This window comes from Vidua macroura, chromosome 11 (genome assembly GCF_024509145.1).
Source record: "Vidua macroura isolate BioBank_ID:100142 chromosome 11, ASM2450914v1, whole genome shotgun sequence".
In the NCBI taxonomy this organism is placed as follows: domain Eukaryota; kingdom Metazoa; phylum Chordata; class Aves; order Passeriformes; family Viduidae; genus Vidua; species Vidua macroura.
The window spans coordinates 3,331,469-3,353,434 of NC_071581.1; the positions used below are offsets into that span (position 1 = coordinate 3,331,469).

Sequence of the window (21,966 nt, forward strand, 5' to 3'; positions counted from 1 at the left end):
GAAATGTGTGTGTATTCATAGTTTGATGCACTACACTTATCTCTTAACTTGCAAAAACAGTATCAACTCGACATAAATTAGCAGGTAAGACAAGGAAGTGGAAACACTAATCCCAAGCAGAGAAGCCTGTGTCTTTTCTGAATGAAAAAAGTCTCTTGGTAGTCAAGAGCCACTCTGACCCTGTATCCCATCAGCCACACATCCCAACAGGGAGGAGGAGGAGTGCTCAGACAATTAAAATGAGCAGAGCAAATACGAAGGGAACTGAGATTGCCATAAGCTCTTCATTCTCACCAGGTTTACAGGGGTATTAAACCTAAGCCCTTCACCTGCTGGTGGGATTAGGCCCATCAGCACTGGTCACTCACCCCCAGTTTCTCCCTGGCTGCTGCCACGTGTCCTGTGGGTGATCAACAGGAGCAGAGTGCTGCTTAGCCACAAGCAACGAGGCAGGACACAGCCCTTCACCAGGCTGATGATTCCCATTTGCCTTATTCAAGAGTTTGTCTATTTTATTGTGTCAACAGCTATTAAAATACTTCCCTAAACAAACTTTTCTAGTACGTTAATTGCTGTATCACGAATCCTTTAATTTAATTTGGCACATGCCTACATCCATAGGTAAGGGAAGCAGATACACACACAGAGGACACAGACCTTTTGCTGCACACACATCAGCTTCCCACCACACCTATTTAACTCATCAGTGATGAACAGCATTTGCTGTGCTCAACAAGGGAAAAAATGTATCTTTCAAATACAGGTACAATTCGCATTTCTTCGTTACAAGTTCCCTACCTGCCACTGACATGGGTCGTTCATCTCTGGCACCAGGGACAGTGACAAAGAGCCTCCCATGATTTATGATGCTTAAGCATCCAATTCCCACTGTTTGGTCTGGCTGAGCTGCTCTGGAGTAACCATGCCCAGGACAGGGCTCTGACCATGTCAGGTGTGAGCATCCAGGGCATCCCAATCCAAGCAGAGGCTGCTGTTACTGCAGTGCAAGACAGGCCAGTCCTGCCACCCCTGCTCTAACAAGCACTAACTGTCTGGGGAGAGTGGGAACAGCAGACTTGCATATTTTTAATAAAAGTCACCAAATAATATGAGCCTTCGAAACACAGGATGTGCTTAGGGTAGGAGCTGAATATTATTCTTTCAATGAAATACTCTGAGATCAAGCAACTACACAGAAGTAGTTAAACTGCAGGTAATATCCATCTACCTGGGAATTCCTCTCTTTATTTTAAATTGTGGACTTACACTTGAAGTTAAAGAAGAATGTAAGCTGGATTTTTGGTGCTACTGATTTTTTTCCAGTATAACATTCTGTTATATGCTATATATAGGCTATTTTTTCTCTCCTTGTGCCTTTTACTTCATTCTAATTGAACTTTTGCCTAAATAGTTGGGGAAGATTAAAAACATTAATATAAATCTATATGGTATCCTCTATTATGCCATTGTTCCTGCTGCTCTGATTTGAGGCCTGTGAGGATTCTGGGCCTCTCATGTTTTCTCAACACATAATTTACACTAAATATTGGTAATGAAAATAAACTTAGAACAAAAATTCTTTAATTTAAACTAAAATTCAAAACTAGCATCTTAAGTTTCACAAAGGTTTTCCAAAGATCCCAATCCTGCAAGAACTGCACTGCAGCTCAAACTCCGTGCGAGTTGTAGGCACTCGAGAAAATTAAGTTGTTCATACATGAGAAGATACAAATTTCAAATAAAACAATCCTGCCTGTACAAGTCTTTTCTTGCTATTCCTTAACCATCCCTTTCCCCTAATGATGGTGCTACGAGGGCCCTGGTGAGGGCAGGCTGCACCAAACACCAGCTCTCTTGCTGCTCTCCTTTCTGTAACTTCCAGTGGAGGATAACGCAGTATGCCACTAAGATTTTCAATCTGACTAAATCTGGACTTACTTCCATTACCAGCAGCCCAGTAGAGCTGGGCGTGCTGGGAGGCTGAGAGCATGCAGCCACTGGTTACATCATAATACAAATGGGCTAAATCCCAAGAGTTCAAGTCAAGAGTGGAACTCCCACTGAGACTCAGTGAAGGCAGGGAAAATTTCAAATGGGACTCATTTCCCTTTCAGGGTGTGAGTCTGGCCCTCCACATCATTTGCATGTGTGGGTGCTGTGAAACCAGGACGTTTCAGCAGGAGAAAGAGGGATGTCACTGACTCAAGGGCTTCACAGCCTTTTACAGAGCACAAATGGTGACACCCAAGAGACTGACTCTGGCACACACTGCTCACACACACAGCTGCAATGTCCAACCTGCTGGAGTCACAGACCTTCCCTTCTAATCCCAGGCAAAAAGCTGAGCTGTTTTCCTATGATTATCTCCTTTATTTCCAGATGCACAGGAAACAGCTCCCAGGCCCAGGCCTCTGCAGCTCTGCATACCTGGGCTGAGCAGGGACACCCAGTGACCCTGGGTGCCCACACTGGCCTGTGCTGCACGGGGACATCCCCAGTGCTGTGAGCAGGAATGATTCCAGTCTCTCTGGCTACTGATACATCAGCTTTCTGCTGACAAGCAGCTGCCCCTGAGCTCAGACATTTCCTTCTTCCGCTAAACTGCAGCAGCTCTCCTGCTGTTGACAATAATTTGGAAAGAACCCAGCTTGTCTTACATTCCTGCTCCATTTGCTTGTCCTGCAGCCCATCCTTGTGTCCTCGAGTGAGTTGAGGACAAAAAACAACACTGATTTTGCCCAGTCCCAGGATGTAAAGCTGCTGCAGCGCAGTGCTGCCCACCTCCAGCACACTCTCACTCTCCAGCTCTGCTCTGGAGTAGACACTGCAGGAACTCACAGGACACTGTCACTGCTCCTATTTCTCTCCAAGCTTGTTTGTGATTGGGAAGTTCCATCCAGCTCTCTCTTTCCATATTTTGTTATCACACTTCAAATGATGAATGAATAATGTTTATTCTCTTGTTTATTCTAACTTTTGATTAAGCTGTAACCAATGTATTTTTCCTGGCTCTTCATTTAAAGAAACTGAAGACATCAAGAACAACTTGTTAAAAAGCTATTTTGAAGGGAAAACAATCCCCAAAGCCTACAGAGCTACACAAGCAGGAACATTTGTGTACATTTTTTGCTGGTGAGCCTGAGCCATTGGCAGATGAGCAGAAAAAAAAAGGAATTTCCAGCAGCTTTTTCACTTCTGCAGCTGGAGAGCAGGGACAGACAGGAAGCAACACACCACCACCATGTCTGCTGGGAAGAGCCCACCCCCACAGCCACATTCCCAAAGAAAGGAGCCCCTGTCTAGGGGCTACAGAAAGGAACCACACCCAGGAAGGAGACAGCAATACACCTGCTGCACAGAGGACACCTGCCCTACAAAATTCAGCTTATCAAAAGCTTTAAAATGATAAGTAAACTGTTCACCATTGAATTCTGATGAGCTACTGAAAGCTGAACCTGACTTTCTTATGTGACTTTAAGAGGTTCATTCTTAAATACAATACTCTGGTCATGGGTTTGATTCTGGTTCCAGTGAAGTCAAGGCCAAATCATCCCCTGATTTAACTGGAAGCAGAAGTAGGCCCCCATTTTAACCCTCATGCCTGCAAACAGAATACAACTGGATGTGAAACAAAGAAGAAATATGTTTGAAACTGGTATTAACTCCAAGCTTTATTATCCCCCCTCCATAGACTAAAAAGCAGTCATTGAATTTTTTCCCTCATTCAACAGCAATCTTATGTACTGCTGGCCAAAATTCAGCCCTCATTCCCTCCAAGACAAGACTGGCACCAGCAGAGGACCCAGTTTGTCCACTGTCGTGTACTGCTTCCCTTGGAAGTACCCAAATCTGCTCATGGAACTGCATGTGAGTTTTGTAAGGGCAGAGCTCAGTCTGCATTCCCCAAATGCCAAAGCTGCAGCCTTTGGTGTAAATTGCACTGGTACAAATCATTGGCCTAACACAGTATGACACCAAGGAGGTTAAAGAGAGTCCCTGGTTTTCATTGTCCACTTTCTCAGGAGAGATTTGCTGCTGCCAAAGCATCTCCAGACCTAAAGAGATTACCTGCAGCACCAGCAGTAGCTGCATTCCACCAGCAGGGAGGTGAGACAGGAGCTGCCCTGGGCTCTGGGCTCCCCTCAGTGCTGCAGCCTCATGGGACAAACCTCAGTCTCCAGAGCTCACCAGCTGATCCCTTCTGAGTCTCACCAAGAGGAGTGGTGCAAATGCTGCACAGTAACTTCCCAGCAGCCACGTGCAGGACTCCCAGCTTTTGCTTTAGGTGACCCTCAGCAGATAAAAAGCAGCAATTTTGGCTTTTGAACGCATGCCATATTGCAGTAGAGCCAATTTAACACAGTACAGGTAAACACCAAATGCCTCTGCTCTGCCTCTGTGTCCTGGTGCCCAGCTCTGACAGACAGGCAGCTGTCAGTGCCTGCACCAGGAAGGAACACAATCAAGCACACTTGTGAAGCTAAGAGCTGTCCTTCCTGGCTGAGTTTCAAGTGAGAGCAAGTCAGGTAAAAACAAACCCCTGTAAAGTTTTTACAGATGTAATTTCATTTTTAAGCATCAAAAGAATGAAGTACATGCTAACCACAGCAGCTGAGCTGAAGGAGTAGGCAGTTTGGTGGACAGAGCATGGAGTTTATAATTCTGGAGTTTAATTCCAGCTCTGCAGCTTCTCCCAGCTGTAAATTTGGATTAGGAAAGCCACCAACCTGGTGTAATTCTGTATCAGTGGAGTTATAGTAGCCATGAGAGTGACTGACAATACCTGTCCCTGCCACCAGATTATGCATTTAATGTCAGAACAGCATAAGGGTACTGCAAGACCTAGGTATGCTCATCAATTTGTTAGATTTCACATAACAAAAACTGAGCAAAGTTCATGGGGGTAACAGCAGCACAGGACACAGCCTGCATCAGCTCCTGCCTGGCATCCTCCACACCAACTTGTTACTCTGTGCTCCAGAGATCCTGCTTCCCTTCTGCTTTCACATTTGAATCCTGTGTTTGCATGCCTGCATATTTCTTCTATTTAAATATGCACTTTGTTCTTCAAGATTTCATTAACCCATGAATAGATTAATTCAGATTTCAGTTATACAGATACAAATGTAAAGGAACTGCTTCAAAAGCAGCAGAGTCTTTAGGAAGGCCAGGAGAGGTTTGTGCATGCACCTGTAAGGGCAGGACACTGTGTTCACCTGACTGCTGGTTTTACACCCTCAGAAGTGCTTCAGACCGAGCACTGTGGCACCCAGCAGGAGCATCTGCCTGCAGTGCTCAGGTTCTGGTAACTCCTCACCACGCAGCACACCAGCTCCATCCCTGCTGTAACTCCACAGAGGACAAGGATTATTTTGGCCAGGTCTATTATTAGGTTCATTTTCTAAAACAATAAGGCTTGTTTTCATTTAAGCTTACAGTAAAACTCTCATTGACTTCATTGGAAGAGAGACGTGGCCCCACACACCAATATCCAAACCACCTCCATTTATTTCAGTGGAAGGAGGCAAGGAAGTAAAAAGGTCCAATGTAGTTTTAAGTCTTTAGATTTAAATGATCACAAGCATGTAGGTCACAATATGCACACAGAACGGTACCTAGGACAACCACCAGTGGGATCATTAAAATAATTAAGTTAGGCCTAGAGACAAATTCATTTCATAACATGTTCCTTACAAAACAGATACCCCCTTGCTCCATAATCCAGGGAGTCTGTTTTATAAACTTCCTAAGTAGTTCATGAAATATCCCCCTAAGCAGACTAGGTCTACTTGCCATTGCAGGGTCTCTATAAATCAAAAGTTTATGAATCAGAAGACAAACACCAGTGATGTGTGTTCAAAAACCAGCTGTGAAGGGGTAACGCCTCGTCAGCTCCAGCGCTGCTGTGGCGAGCTGTGACCTCGGGACACGATTTCCAGTACAAAGCTGCTGAACCTGCCTCTTCACACAGCTCCTCTGCTTGCCATGGGGGAGCTGCATGACAGCACACGAAGCAGCAATCAATAAAGGAGATCCCCCTTTGTTTTAAGCATAAAGATGTTGCATTTCATAGCACAGCATCTTTACAGTACTTAACACCACACTGTTGAGAGGAAAGAGCCTCCACTTGCAGCAGCTAAAAGGAAGTTACTTCCACAGGATCCTGTGGAAATGCTTTCTCAAAATACGCTGCTATGCCAGTGCTTTCCCTCTTACCATCCTGAAACTGACTGCTGAAAAATACTTAAATGATGCTGCTGGTACCAAAGTGCCCTGTCAGGCAAGTGATAAGCAAAAGTAGCAACAAAAGAAATGACAAACCAAACTTGACCAACAAGAAACTGAGATAAATACAGAGTGCTAAATGAAGAAAAAAAGTTGATATTTTGGTATCCTTGTCTGCTGGCTTCTCTTTGATTTTTTTTAGTAAACCAGACTAGTTTTCAACATGTTACAAGCAGGAAGGGTGGGAATTACTGATGTGGTAAGTGTAACTCAGCTACAGTCATATTATCATTGCAGAACATGAGAGGAAAGAGCAGAAAACAAGGCAAGGTAGGCTGGGGTTTGCCCCAAAGGTACTGGACATGAACATTCAATGTTCATCTTTTGGATTGCCCTCAGTGGCCACAAGTGCCATCCCTCCTGCCCACAGCCTGCCTGCACCAGCTGCATGACAGGCCTGCTCTTCCTTTTGATAGCTGAGGCAAGGAAGCTGCTGTCTGGGTAGGACTGTGTAATTTTCTCCAGTTCAGGGGTTTTGAACAACCTGTGCCAGGCACAGCACCACAACCATGTTATTTCTCTCTGTCATCTGAGTGTTGATTTGCTGTCTGCTCCTCCACAGAAAGAGCTCAGTCTGCCCCTTCCTAGTCACCATAATACCCACTTACATCTCCACAAAACCCAGGCTGCAAATGTAGAGAGAAAATATAATTTCTGAAAAAAACACTCATCAGAGACCAGCCAGGCAGTATTTTCTTGAACATTTCAACTTTTCCAAGTAAACACACAAATAATTTGTTCATCGACAGGACCCAATCTCAGCACCCAACTGCAGTAAGATTTGCACTCCCAAAGGCTACACTCTGCTTTCCTCTCCAGAGCCTGTGGGCAGCTCCCAGTCTGTGCCTGTGCTGGGCAGGGCAGTGGTTATCAAGTCCAGGAAGGAGCAAACACCTTTATGACAGCAGACAGCTCAGCTCTGCTGTGGCTCCCTACATGCCAGTTCATAGGAGACCCTGGAGAGGTGGACACAAACAGGACTTTTGTGTATATAAAACACAAATATAAATTCCTTCCTTCCCACCTCCCTAAATTAATGGGACGCAGGGTTAGGGTTACAGGGAGCCTTTACCACCAAAGCTACTGCTCCAGCTGTGCAACAACAGAGGGAACAGGTGGAAATCTGCTACCACAGTGTGCTTCCTCCAGGGGCTCTGACAGCCGCTGCACCCAGGAGTGTCCAGCCAGTGACAGAAACAGGCTATTTAACATCACCATTCCCAGCTGTAAATACATGCCTCTTACAGATTATTTTTATTTTCCATAGAGACCAAGCCATGTACTCCTCCTCTGGCACCTGGGACCGGTGCAGCTCAAGCTGTAGCAGCTCTGGTCAGTTCTCCCCCTGCTCTGGAGCTGTGCTGGCTGTGTCCAAGCAGCAACACACAGTGCTGCAGGACACAATGCCTGTAGGAACAAACACTTCACACCTTTCCCAGAGCTTATCAAAGTGCTGCAAGGACTTTGTGTGACCTTGGCCATGTAGCACCTGCCATGAGCTGGCTCTGCAGATGGGGACAGACGGGTTCAGCTTACAGCCCCTGATAAAGCAGACTGGCAAAGGGAGACCCTTTGCTCGCTCCAACTCCTGCTTTAGTAAGTACAACGTCCACAGGCAGACTGGGGGGAAACAAGAGGATGTAAGGGGGAAAAGCCCTCCTCTGGGTTTTTATCTTATGGGTTCAGCTGGTCAAAGCAACCTTAGAAACCAGAGACACATCTGCTCAATGACCAGATAAGAAAAACTCCAAAGATTTATCTCTGAATCTCAAGTGCATGATATGAATTCAAAAACGATGTTAATCTCTGTAAGAATTCATATGTTAATTCAGAAAAACCTCTGGGTTTTGGCTCCTTTCCTTGTTCTCATCTGCAGCACACCCCCAATTGCCTGACAGCCTGGCAGGCTCCCCCCTCGCTGCAGGGCTGCTGCGGCAGTGCCCCTGCACCTGCCCAGAACCTGCCCCTCAGAGCAACCCCAGCGTGCAGGGAAAAGACTTGTTCCTGCCTCTTCAGGTGCTCTGCTCGCAAGTCAGTGTCCGGGTGAAGTTCCCAGCAGCTCTAAAATGAAAGAGCTTTGTGCTGCAGCCACGCAGGCACGCTCTGTAGTGCTCTGCCGGAACGTGGGGCTCTGGATCTGCCTCTGGAGCTGCCCTGGGGAGCACACGGCTGCCAGGCTGGGACTGCCAGTGTCACCCCCAGGCAGGGCACTGCACAGCTGCTCTGGGGGGACAGCGCTGCCTCAGAGGCTGAAATGTGCCACTGTGCCCCTCACTGTGCGGGTGAGGAGGGACGGGGCGCTGCACAGCTGCTGGGTGGGTGGGCAGCACGGAGTGACAGTGGCACGGAGAGACCTGGCCACAGCTGAGGAGGATGAATGCGGGTGCAGGGGTGCAGGGGTGCAGGGGTGCAGGGGTGCAGCAGCACGGGGTTGACAGGAGCCTGCGCTGTCCCAGAGAGCCAACCCTGCTCCAGATGGGGATCCTTCCCTCAGCTGTGCCGTGCTTCCACAGCCACCAACACTCGCTGCTCAGGAACACATCTGGCTTCACCCCACTTAACCTGTCTTGAGCAGAGGCCTCGTTTAATCACTGATTTACACCCTAACTGCCAGCATGGGGTAAGTGACAAAATTTGCTAACTGGACGTTGTCTTCAGGCAATAACCTCAATAATACACAGATTTGATGGAAAATTAGCAAATAAATTATTTTAAGACTGACACTGAATACATGAGCAAGATATACGAGATGTTGTCAGCTCTGCTAAATCCAGAGAATTATATATTCTAAATATATCCAAATTAAGAATTTCCCTCCTCCCTCCCAAGAAGCGCAGAGTGGGGCCCAGTACGGAGCCCTTCATGTAAAGGATGGTGTGGGAAATCTGTCCAGCAGATCTCAGGAGGTGTGTCTGAGCTGTGACAGCACTGCATCCAGCTACACAGGGTCAGGAACCCTGTTCCATCAGGGAAAACAGAGGGGTCCTCAAACTTGGAGCAGAGAATTCCCCTGAACTCAGTCCAGGCTGGTGTGGATGCAGAGGAGGGGGGAGAAGCAGATCTCAGGTGTCAGTGCTGAGCTCCAACAACCAGAGAGATGGAGGTGCTGGAGGAAAAGGCAGGTGAATTAAACCCCAGTGATACCCAGAGAGTAGCTGGAATCAGAACACTTGGTAGGAGAGCTTGTCTAAGGGGGGATCAGAAGAATGACAATGTGTTTGACAAGAAACATTCAGAGAAGACACAAGCTTTAGGGGACTCCTTTGTAAATCATCAAAAAAGTCCATGGGTTTAGAGGAAAGAGAGGCAGGGATATGCCTGGAAAACTACTGTCTTGCAGAGAGGTCATTAGTTCCTGAACCAAATAATAAAACCTGTGCTGGTTTTCCTTGGAGGGCACAGGCTCCAGAATTGGGGTGGCAGAGCCCAGTGCCCAAGAGCTGAGATCAGGAGGGGCTCTGTGCTGCACTGCCTCAGCTGCCCTGGGCCATTTCAATGTATCATGTTGTTAGCTTCATTGTAATGTTATGTCTTCTTATTCCATTGAGTTCATTAAGAGCAATTTTCTGTTAGGATTCATTTCTGTTAAGTTTGATTGTTCTTTAGTTTATTCAGGGTCAGGTCTAATTCTTATTCATTTTAAGATTTTATGTTTTATTCCATTTTATTAAGATCAATTTTTTATTCAGTGTCAGTAATGTTATCTTTATGTTTTCTTAAGCTTATTTTGGTAATATATATAACATACATACACTCTGTATGTGTACATGTACTTTAACAAGTATATCCTTGATTTTTAAATATGCTTACCTAAGTTCAATTTAAAGAAAATTTAAATTTAAATAAATTATGTGGCCCATAAAATAAATAAATCAATAAATGATAAATTTACTGGAGAAACTAAAAAGGGTATAAAAAGTGTATAATGGTGTCACACTATAACACCAAATAACTCACACACAGACACTAGATGCAAAAGGGGGAAGAAACAAACTGAAAGAGAGGATTTTATTTTCTGAGTCTACTATATATAGAATAACAAAAGTGACAGTGGATTGGAGGGTGAAATTGTAACCTCTCCAACCACACTGGTTAAACCAACAGTCCATCAATTCTCTCCACCCACAAAGAAGAATGCAAAACAATCATTATTTACATGAACAGTGTGAGAAAATTCAGTTGAAATATGTCAACATCAGAAAGCATAGAAAACTTTTAAAAGAACTTTAAAACTCTCCAAAGAAGAAAGCAACATTATGGCTTTAGGAGCTCACTCCTGCCAGGGGGAAAGGCTGGGAGCAGAGTTCCCAAACCCCCAGGGAGGCTCTCTGGGCTCTGTGCACCCACACTGCTCCCACCTGGACAGTGGCACTGCCATGGAAATCATTCCTGCTCCCCTTTGTCATAAGTAATGTCACAGAAAGCATCAGCTTTCTAGCACATGGAAGTATCCTAAACAGAGGGTTATACACAAACTAGCCAAGAATGGAAGGTAAATATATTTACCTCGTACAGCAGCACAGCTCAGAGAGAGCTCACAGCAATTCTCTGAGATAAACACACTATTCAGGACTGTGAAAAGGACAGGCTTCTGACAAAAAAAAAAATCTTCTTCTGCTTTCTAAAAAAAAAAATTCAAAGTGGTATCAAAATTTCCAGTGAAATCAAGAAGCTGGGGCTTGCTGTGGTCTAGAGGGATTTGGAGGTTCTACTTCTTTTCTGCTTGAAGTCAGTGAGATGTCTGCCAGAGTTCAGTGGGAATAAGACTGGGGGATCTGGCAATGCCTTTGGGTATTCCTGACTGCACATAAGGAGCTTGGACTTTGGTGCAGGTTTGTTTTCTGAGTGTAAAAATTGTCTCACTCCGTTGGATAAATACAATTTGCAACTCACTTTGTAGATGTGCTAGAGGTTTTGCAGCCTTTACAATCTGTCATATAAATCCACATTTAAGTGTCAATGTGTGAAGGGGCTGCTTTAGAGGTCCTCTGGGTGAAGACAGGAATGAAATTTCCAGAGCAAATGTTACAAAGATGAATAATTTCTCTACTTAGCCAATTATTATAGAAAAAAGATGCTGATGGTAAGAGTCAGTAGAATTCAATGGAGTTTTTTTTGTTTGGTTAGTTGTTTTGGTTTTTTTTTCTTAACCTGCAATTCAGAACTACAAGATTTGGGAGTTTAAGTAGGAGAATTTGCTGAAAACAAACTACAGATCCAGGTACACAACATCAACCTCCTTGTACCTTCAAAGCTTATCAACTTTAATGACAATTTTGGGTATGCATGGAAAGTGATCACAAGTAGGTACAGGATGTGAGAATAATAATATTATTTGTGAGGTAATTTCTGAGACCACCATCATTACGCTGTTGTTGATCACAGTTTCTTTTTATGTTTCTTGTTTCCCTTGCCTTTCACCCTCGGAAAGGCCAGCTTTTTTTTCTTTTGTTGTGTGTGGTTTAATTCAAAAAGCCAGCTGGAAAGGTGTGCAAGAGTAGTGGGTGAGTCTGAGTGGTTCAGAAACCACCTCTGACAGTGGCTGTTTAACCCTCTTCTCTTTTGTCACAGCCAGTTGTGCCTGCTCAAGTTTTCTCCTCTTAAGAGAATTTATGTGGGCCATAAAAATTTACGGGAAAGAGGACATCTACCCTCTTTAGTGCCTAATCTGGCACCCTTTACTTATGCAAATTTCATCAATGGACAAATGCTCTGATCACAGCAGCTGCACTAATACAAACAACATCAAAGATGCTCTGAAACAACTCTGGGATCTCTGAAATGCAAGATTTGGCCTCTGGCTCCACACTAACAGCCATTCAGTAACCTGAGTGAGATTTCCCCAATATGATCCTTTTCCTCCCCAAAGCAGAGCCAAGCACACAGCTAAGGTGGGCAGAGCCCAGTCACTGCTCTCAGAGCACAACAGGAAATGCACCACACTGCCAGGTGTCACCTGTGCCACCCCAGGTGCCACCTGTGCCACCCCAGAGGGTGACTGCAGCACAGGCATGGCAGGAACTGGTCACACCTACACGTGCTCCTGCTGGGGCTGACCTGGCCAGCTGCTGGGAGCTCCTCCCTCTCACTGAAGTCAACATGAACTGAGTTCGCTCAGGACCTCCCCAAAACATTGAGGAAGTTCCAACACGACTTGGGTGATTTGTTTTTTCCATCAGCATGTAATGTTTCTGTGCATGCACACCTGTTTATACACATGCTCACAATCCAGGTGTCCTTAAAAACCCAAGTACAGTATATGCTAAAAAGCTACAAGCTAGAAGCTCTTTGGGATCTGGAGCACAGAGAAAGCAATAGAAATTGTAAAACAAATAAAAAGGAAGTTCATTCTCACAGTTTTCAATTTCAGTGAGCACAAACTATTTTATGTGACTGCAGCTAAGATTTAGCAAAGCATTTCAGCATATGCTTCTATCTTTTGCTGAAATACAATCTACAAATTAGTGGGATTTCTTGGATGTGAAGCTTTTACACTCAGGCTCACACCAAGAGTTTAACACGCTGTCCAAAATAACCCAGACAGCTCTGCACGTGGCTCAGCGTGGCCGTGCCTCTCCACGTGGCCACACGTTACACCTCTGGCAGGAGCCAGCAGTGCCCTGGCATTATTGCCAGATGATTTGCTCTGAAGAGCGCTCTCTCCTCCTGCCCTGTGAGAGACCTGGGAATCCTCTCCCAGCCCCAGCACTGCAAAGCCATATGGAAAACTCCCAACGGGGCAGGGAAGCTGCACCAGGAGCTCCAGCCATCCTCATGGAATAACTGCAACTATTTTGCCTCAACCAGGAATGCGAGCAGGCCAATGAGGGACTCAGTGATGGGCTTACAACTAAGTCTACTACACAGCACTGCAGAAAAAACAACAATATTAAAAAAAAAAAAAAAAAAAAAAAAAAAAAAAAAAAAAAAAAAGATAGTAAATAAGATACAGCCTTCACCCAGTTTCATAATGTATCAAGCAATATGTCCTACTTGGGCTGCTGGTGAAGGTTTATCTTTTGCTACAAAAATAATGTCATCTCTAGGTTTCATCCTGGAAGCTCTCACTTCAGTCAGAACTGAAGTTTGAGCAGCTGAAAAAGCATTCAAGCCTTCTAAGATAACATGGCAATATAAACGAAAGGCGGTACACAGCAAAACATCAGGCAGCATGTAAGCTCTGGTCAGTTTTGTACTTTGTACTTTCAAAATCCGAAGAAATATGCTTTTGTTATTTATCAAGCAGAAAAAAAAATTGGTTCAGTACTCTAGTCTCTTGAAATAAAATCTGTGAATTTATGTATATTCTCCCAAAGCTTCCATAACTGAAGCTTTTATTAAGTAAGTTTGATGTGGGGCATATTTTAAAAATAGCAGCAATATTTTAAAATGCAGAAACAGATGTGTCACTCTATTACAACTGCTGAATCTTCACTGTAATTTTTAATACTACGAAGCATTTGTATGCTCTCCATTATAAATTTCTCTTCACTAAACAGATTTCTTCTCTATGATTAAAGTAGTACCACAAAGACATTATTAAACAGACCTGTCCAAAAAAAAACATACTGTTTTGTTCCGACCATAAAATCTAGGTATTTTAATAATTGGGTTTTTTTCAATGGAGAATTTCAGCAGCTCCGTTTCCTTGGAATGAAATCACAGCCATATGCTTTATGATATTAGAGGCATTTCAAGGTGTCTCTATAAATGTCATTTATTGCTTGGGAACCTGCCAAATCTGCAAAACCCCTTAGTTCTTTTAAAAGAAAAATCTTCAGATGGAACTAGCACTTTATACTGGTTGTCATACCAAAAAAGAAAAAAAAATCTCTCTATCTTACGGAATACTGGCCATGCAAGTAGCAAAACCTCTGGCAAAAAAAACCTGAGCTTTGGCTTGCTTTGGAGCCAAGAGTGCACTGGGCACCCTGGCCCTATACTCACACTCACACTCAGCCCTGGAACTCACCCTCTGCACCCAGAGCAGCCTCAGCGACCAAAAGCTGCACTGCTTTAGTGGCCATAGCTGTAAATCAGAATCAGGCTCCTCTCAAGGTCCTGCTCCCACGAATGGGCATTCACCCCTCACAGAGCAGTGCCCTGCACGCTGCCCACGATCCCCTGCCCTCCGTGGTGCCCACAGCCTGCAGGACTGGCAGCTGGGCAGACAACAGAGACTCCCTGTCACACACAAATAAATATCATCTCATGCCACATCTATTCCTAACTACGCGGATCTGGAGTCTGTCCTGAGATAATTCTGGCCAGATCTACATAAATCTTGCCAGCCATGTCAGCAACCTGTCCAGCACAAGGCAGTACATTCAAACACACAGGAATTTCATCCAACCTGTATGTACCTGCAGCAGCCAGAGTGGGTCAGCCAGACACTGGCCAGAGGAACTGATTGCTGAGGCACACAGCTACCAGCGAGGTCAGGATTCTGCCTGGCCAACAGAAGCATCCATTAGTCCCATAGTAGTAGAACCATTCTTTCTACTTGAGGAAGAAAAAAACAATTCCCCCCCCCCCAAACCTGAAAGAAACAAGTTTCCTGGTACAGCTGGAGATAATCTAGGGCAGCACACCAACAGGTGCTTCAAACATATCAGCAGAGCTCAGAAGACGTTGAGAGAGAAAATTAATAGACTCTCTAAATAATATATAAATTGTACAGGCCTTTTTTTCTGCAGAACCCCAGTGAAGTTACTGTATAAATCAGGAACTGAATTATTCATAAGCGGTGAATATATAATAAATCGTACTTCGCACTGAAATATTCCTCACAGGTACCCGCAGCGAGCAGCGAGCCTGCCAACACCAAGGTCTCACCTGGAGTCTGGGTACTTGGTCAGGGTGGCCAGGCTGCTGGTGTACATGTGTCCTCCTACATCGATGTGCACGGGAGCGTTGGACTTGGTGAGTTGAGCTGGGAGAGGAATTCCTTGAGCAGCCAGAGGAGAAACCGGGGAGCGTGTCAGAGACAGACGGGACATGCTTCTTCCCTCCTGCAGCGGGGAGGCAAAAAGAACAGTTTCTCTTAAATGTAGCACTGTGTTACCTTTCTTTCCAGCGTGATCACAGATCTAATCAGATCGTTTTTAAATCTGCCTGATCACATATTCAGCTAACAAATTATTGCCACTGCTGTAATTAAGTGTATTTGCATCATTTTCTTCTAAGTACCAGAGGGGAAGAGAAAGATGCTTATTAGCAATAAGAAATCAAGAAAAAAATTTTCAAGGTGTCAGCCTCAAGGGGCATAAAACAAACTGCAAAATTCTAATTAAAGGTCGTGGGCTTATGTGTTAGATGTGAAATATCCCCTGACAAACGAATAACCAATTTGTGAATTGGGATTCAGGGGGTTTTTGCAAGTTTGTCTCAGTAACAAGACACCTCTAAATTAGTGACTTCCTCAGTACCTAAGGCATTTAGTTTATACATGTAGTAAATTTCACTTCAAACTAAGATCAATTTTCTGGCTTATTTTCAATAATTGTGAAATAAATGGATAATTTTCAGTTAAACCTTAATATTAGACCTAAACAACTAATAAGCTTTCAAACTGAAAGCAATTAATACCTGGAAGCAGTGAAAACAAAAAGATAAGTAAACTGACCCATGCATTTAGGACAAGAAAGTATTGAATCATCCAGCACGTGAAATCATAAATTCCACGATCCACCTAATGTCTCCTGCCCTAAAAATATTGGAAAATTAGTGAAATTACTGAACTGAATAAAAAAAAAAAAAAAATCAGCAAAACCAAAGCTAAAAATACTGAAATGCCTTAAAAATGGACAGGACAACCAAGCAAAAGAAAAATCCTCAATTCTCTTCTTAAGAAAAGCACAGCTTATTCTCCACGAAACGTTTCTCAAAGCTGATCTGAGTTCAATCGGTGCAGACGGCACACAGGTCAAACAGAAAAAAACCCTTCTAGGAAAGTTTAAGAAAATGTACATCCATTCTCCCCCTTATGGGGAAAGCAACACATGCAAAACATTATAGTTGAAGACATTTCTGAATATAATCTAATTTTTCTGGTATTTTGTAATTCAAGCATGCTACCAAGCACCCAGGCTCTTCCTTGCATCTGACAAGCACTTTACATGCAGCATTGCAAAGTGAATTTCTATTTCTCCCACATTACTTTGACAACGTTTCTTAGAAATCTAAAGCTGTTCTTGCCTTTCTCTTAGCAGTATTTTGCACAAGATGCCCGACTACGCCACTTGATGAACATAAACCAGCAACATTCCTTGTAAAATAATTTCCAAGCTATAGAGAAAGGGACTGAAAAATCTTAACAAATCTGAACAGCTTCACAAAGTCATCACAACATCTCCATTTACTGTATTTCATCTTGGTTAGCTCCTAAGGATTTCTTGCATCTACAGCACAGGAATACATCACCCCATTATGAATCCACATCCTTGTCTCTTCAGAGGCTGGATGGACATCTGCACTGAGCACGAAGCAAATGCCAACTCTGTCCTAGGACTTCTGTGTCAGCCGATGCGAAATTGGGCATTAACATTTTCACTACAGCACCACCTTCAAGGAAAGTGACTGAATCCTTTCATGACTGAAGATGTTGCTTTCTTGTTTCCCACAAGAGCTTGTTGTGGCCAACCTCCAGTAAATATGTCATACAGCATAAATAAAACACCTAACTTTCAAAAACAACTTAGTATGTAAGTACCTGCAGTATTTTAGCAACATGTTTAGTGATCTGTCTGCCAACACAGACAAAGGTTGCTGGTTTTTTTCCTTACCAAAGAGCACTGTAAACTCATGTTCAGTCTCTACTCCTCCACTTAAATAAAAGGGTCAGAAGATGCAGGCTGAATGTCAACCCTGTCTTTGTTCAGACCCCAACCATTTTCACTAATGATAAAGGTACAGACCTTGCACGGTACAGGGCCGCCTTAGAAATAAATCTCACGCAGTTTCACAAAACAAAAGTCTAATTAGGGCTCATCTTCACCCCTTGTTACAATTTCCAAATGAAATCAAAGGACTTCCAGTCCTCTGTAAATGTGTCTTACATTTAACCATTTGTCTTGAAATACAGACATCAATTTTAAAATATGCACAGATAGCTAAAGATCAAGTGATATGAATCTATTTGTGCATATTTAAACACTGCTGCTATCTTAGGATTTTGTTTAATGTTAGTATACCAGTAAATTCCTTGATCTGTAAAGACTGAGATTCTCAGTGAGGCCATACTCACACAGTAGATATTTAATTTATACTATTCACTGGAGGGACCTTTTGAACAATCCTCTGCTTTTGGCATTTCTCAGCTAGAGCATGTGTTGAAAAAACACTTAATTATAGAAAATCACTGGAAAGCTAAAATAGTTCTCAAACTTTTATGGCTTTTCTTACTTACTGAGGGTGCCACTGGCTTTTGAGGGGAGAGGAGGAGAAGGGGAATTCAAACACTGGCTGGAGAGGATTCATATTAAAAAATGAATCCTAGATTTTTATTAAAATTGTGGAATTCAATCATTTTTGTATGAGCAAATTATCAAGAGGCACGATTGCTAAGCACTACTGCTCCAAAAAAAAAAAATACCCCGTTTCTTAAGGTACCATAACCCTATTTCTAATGACTCCTTCCTCTTCTTAATGTAACACACAGCAAAAATTCATCACACTGAGTAATGTACTTATTTTATGCACAAACCAAAATCCTAAATGTATTTATCCAGTGGAAGTCTTTATGCACATATTTTCTAATATGGATGAGAAAATTAAAACCTTAAGGGTAAATATCACAGAAACACTAACAAACTTCATTTATTAAACCATGTAAAATAATCCTTGCTCTTTAGTTGCCTACAACAGGATACAGCATCCCAACTAGTGGCACAGGCAATAACCCTGCTCTAATAAGTAACACAGGAACCTGCTGAAGGCAAAATCAATAGAGCCTGATTCCCAAATTATGTGAATATTTAGTTTTTCAAACATTACACACCAAGATCTTTCAGAGCCAGCTTATCTCTTTCTGCCTTCCTAAGCTAACTGCTTGTAAAAACTATTTGCCCATGCAAAGTGAAATAATCACAATGCCATGCTCATTTACACACAAAATGATTTTGTGTCCCATTGTGCTCACAGTTGTTCAGCTCTCTAGGGGTGATTAAACTAGCTATGCTGCTACAGCTTGAGATGATTTCACTGAATCGTTTCTCCATGAAGTTGCTTCTTTGCTAAGCTGTTATTTTAACCATAAAAGGTAAACAGAAGGCAGTTGTAAGAGCTCCATTCAGCTCCGTGCCCAGGGCTATAACCCTAGGGCAGAGAATGCTGAAAGACTGCAGAATTTTCCAGGGTGTTGCCTTTCTTGCTCTAAAGCCTTCAGGAATACTGTTCATTTAATACACACTCTAGATGATACATTTCAGATCCTACTAAAAGAAAGACTTCAAAAGTGTAAGAAGTTTTGGGCGGATGAAGCTTTCCCACCTCTGCACATAGCTTGGGGCCATGGTAACCAATACTGCTGTTGATGTTGGGAAAATACAGGAGAAATAAATGCACAGAGCAGAGCAGACAGATAGGGACAAGGGAGGTGAAAGGTTGCAGGAAAGAAACAGGCAGCAGTCTGGAAGGGGGAACGAAAAAAAAAGGAAAATAATAAAAAAGGAGGCGGCTCTGAAGGAGGGACAAAGTTAAATCAAGGAGCAGGCACTTAAAAGACTACAGATGGGAAGCAAGACTAATTAAGGATGTAAAAGCGCTTTGTTTCTAAAGTTTATTGTTGCCAGGATAAAAATTAATTGAAACTAATGCTGTTATTCACTCGTGCAGTTTAATTCCTTCATGCACATTTAAGACGTGACATGAAAACGGCAGGTTTACGGACCTGCCATGGAGCTGCTCTCCCGGGGAGCCGGGCTGGGGGCGGGCCGGGCCGCAGCACCCGGGCCCGGCTGCGCCCCGGGCTGTGGAGCCTCGGGGAAGCTGCTCTTCCTCCGCAGGGACCTTCATTTCTGTACCAGCACACCCACTAGGGGTAAACCCACCCAGTGCATCCCCCCGACCGCCCCATCCTCGGCACTGCGGGCCACAAGTTCCCCCGGCAGTGCCGTGACTCCGGGGCAGCGTCTGCGTCCCCGGGCTGCGCCCGGCGCCGCCGGAGGGGCACAGCCACAGGCTGGGCAATTACCTTTGTCTGCCTACACAGGCACGGCGACCGCTCGGGTCTGCCTCCAGAGCCACTCCGAGACAACTCGCTACGCCGTGCTGCCAGCCCAAAGACAAAGGGGGGCGGGGGGCTACAAACCTTGGGCTCGGTGGCTCCAAAATTAAAAGTCCATAAACATTTGCACACACCTCCACGCTGCTTTACTGAACACTGCACCGAGACACAGAGGAGACCGTGCCCAAAACTTTTGCGGGGGGGGGGGAGGGGAGCAAAGGGGGAACTCCCTCCGGAGCTCTGGTTGCCTCCCCCCCACCCAAAAAAAAAAAAGAAAAAAAAAGAAGGGGAAAAAAAAAAAAGGAAAGGCTTTCTCCTTCCTCCCCCTCCCCCCCCCCCCCTCCGCAACCCGCCTCTCTCTGGCAGACTCGAGTCTATTTAGTGCAAGTTTCACGTCACCCAAACGCTTTTCCCTACTGATGGTCAGGGAAATCACCAGCCAGCAACGCACCCGGTCACTCAACTTCTGCCTTTTTCTTTTGAACACACTGTATGCCCGAAGGTAAAATTCAACCAAAAAAAAAAAAAAAAAGAAAAAAAAAAAAAAAAAAAAGAAAAGAAGGCACAACATGGCGTCCTTTACTTATTCCCACATAACAAGAAAGATGTCTTAGATGAATGCAAGAAAAAAAAAGTCAAGCCCGAATCCCCGATCCTGCACATTTTCCGCGCAGCCAATGGTGGTGAGCATTAGCCAGGCTAATGTATTAATTTTGCAGAAGTGTGCCACATCGCATGCAGGAGCAGGAATGCAAACTATAGCCTAGAGTGGTTTGAAGTCTACCCCAAACCAAGCCTTCCACTCTCACTGGCGCCAGAGTTTCATTCACAGCCCGCCCGTGTTTTCCATACGCGGCGCTCCCCATTGTCGCCCGCCTTCCCTTTGTGCCGAGCCGCCCCGCCGCCAGCCCCCGCGCCCCGGCCCGCGCACCCCCGCGCCGCGCCGCGCTCCCGCCCGCCCGAGCCCGCGGCTCCGCGTGTACCATGCGAACGCGCGGAGCGAGCCGCGCTGCCTCCGCCGCGCTGGGGCTTGGCCGTCTTCAGAGCCGGGGCCGGGGGGGCACTGGGAGCGCGGGCACCCCGGGCCGCGGGGCTCCGCCGGCGCTGCCCATGCTGGAGCGGAGCAAAACAAAACATACACACGCACGCACACACACACACACACAGACACACACACACACACACACGCACACACGCGCGGCGCTACCAAAGCAGGGCGGCTGCAAACGGGTCCTGTAGCTTTAAAAAAACACCCCTCCGCCGCTGCTCCCCGGAGCCGGCAGCCGAGTGAGTTTGAAGAGGCACTTTCCAAAAAAAAAAAAAAAAAAAGGAGCGCGAGCAGGCGCGAACCGCGGCGCGGTGCGAGGCACGGCGCGCTCCGGCCCCGCACGGGCGGGCGCACGGGCAGCTGCGGGAGCCGCTGCCGAGGTCCTTACCTTGAGCACAGAAGAGATCTGCCAGCCCCCCTTTGGCTTTGGGCTCTGCCGGGGCTGTGTGTGGATGGGCTCAGCTTTTTGCTTTTATTACTGTCTTTGCTCCGCAGATCCTGCTGTGATTATTATTATTTTTAAAGCTTCTCTGTCTCCTCTCTTCCCCTGTTTTTGCTGCTTCTTTTTCTATTTATTTTGTGCCTGTGTATGTGTGTGTGAGAGAGGGGGGGGGGGGAAAGCCTTTAAATGAAACTGCCGAGGCTGTTATGAGAAGAAAGGCAATAATCCCGTCTCTAAATAACAGAGGGAAGGGAGAAGAGGAGGAAAAAAAGCGAATTCTTGCTCAGGGCTTTGCAAACGCCTGCAGGGCAGAGGATTAGGCTACAATTAGCTCAGCCCTTTGCTCTCGCCCTAGCTAATTTTGCGATGAAAATTGGATATTTTTCCCTCCTTTTGGTGAAGGTCTGCAGATTTACTCCCCCATCCCCCACCACCCCCCCACCCCCAGAATAAAATAAAATACAGCCCTTGAAAATGAAATAAGGCTGGGAAGGCGGCCGGCTCCCCAGCCCGCGCCCCCGGCGCCGCCGCCCGCAGAGCCGCTCCGCGCGGCGCGGCCGGGGCGGGAGCCCTGCGCTGCCCCGCGGAGTCCCGCGCAGCCCGGCCCGACCCGGCCCTGCCGGGGGATAACGGTTCGGTGTTGGGGAGGATCAGGCCACTGTCACGTCCTTCAACAGACTTACTGAAAAGAAGAAGGAGGAAAAGAGGGGGGGGGAAGGGGGGAAAAAAGCTGATTTTAATCATTGTCATTTGGTCTGATGTAATATTTCCCCAGGCATTTTCAACTAGGCATAAATTTTCAGCTCCCAAATAAGTAACACAGGGCACGTTTCTCACATCTCTTGACTCCTCTGTTACAATTAGGGTAGCACCCACTCTGCACTTGTTGATAAACTAGATGAAGTTAAAAAATAAATAATAAAAAAATAGCCCGGACCCCCCCCTTCCCTGCAGCACCCAGCGCCG

General features: G+C 45.2%; 1 protein-coding gene across 3 annotated transcripts in view; it reads right to left on the reverse strand.

The window, feature by feature from the left end:
- Positions 1-21,289, reverse strand: part of KCTD15 (potassium channel tetramerization domain containing 15) — a 44,671-nt gene extending 23,382 nt beyond the window's left edge. The window contains exons 1-2 of one of the 3 annotated variants that reach the window (XM_053987277.1): positions 20,947-21,289; positions 15,121-15,296 (exon numbers count right to left, since the gene is read on the reverse strand). In XM_053987277.1, coding sequence (XP_053843252.1) covers positions 15,121-15,284 — 164 coding nt within the window. In that variant the 5' untranslated portion in view covers positions 15,285-15,296; positions 20,947-21,289. Of the gene's footprint in view, positions 1-15,120; positions 15,297-15,910; positions 16,306-20,493; positions 20,711-20,946 lie in introns of those variants that run through there. The other 2 variants (XM_053987276.1, XM_053987275.1) reach the window with 2 other exon arrangements.
- Between the last annotated feature and the right edge of the window lie 677 nt (positions 21,290-21,966).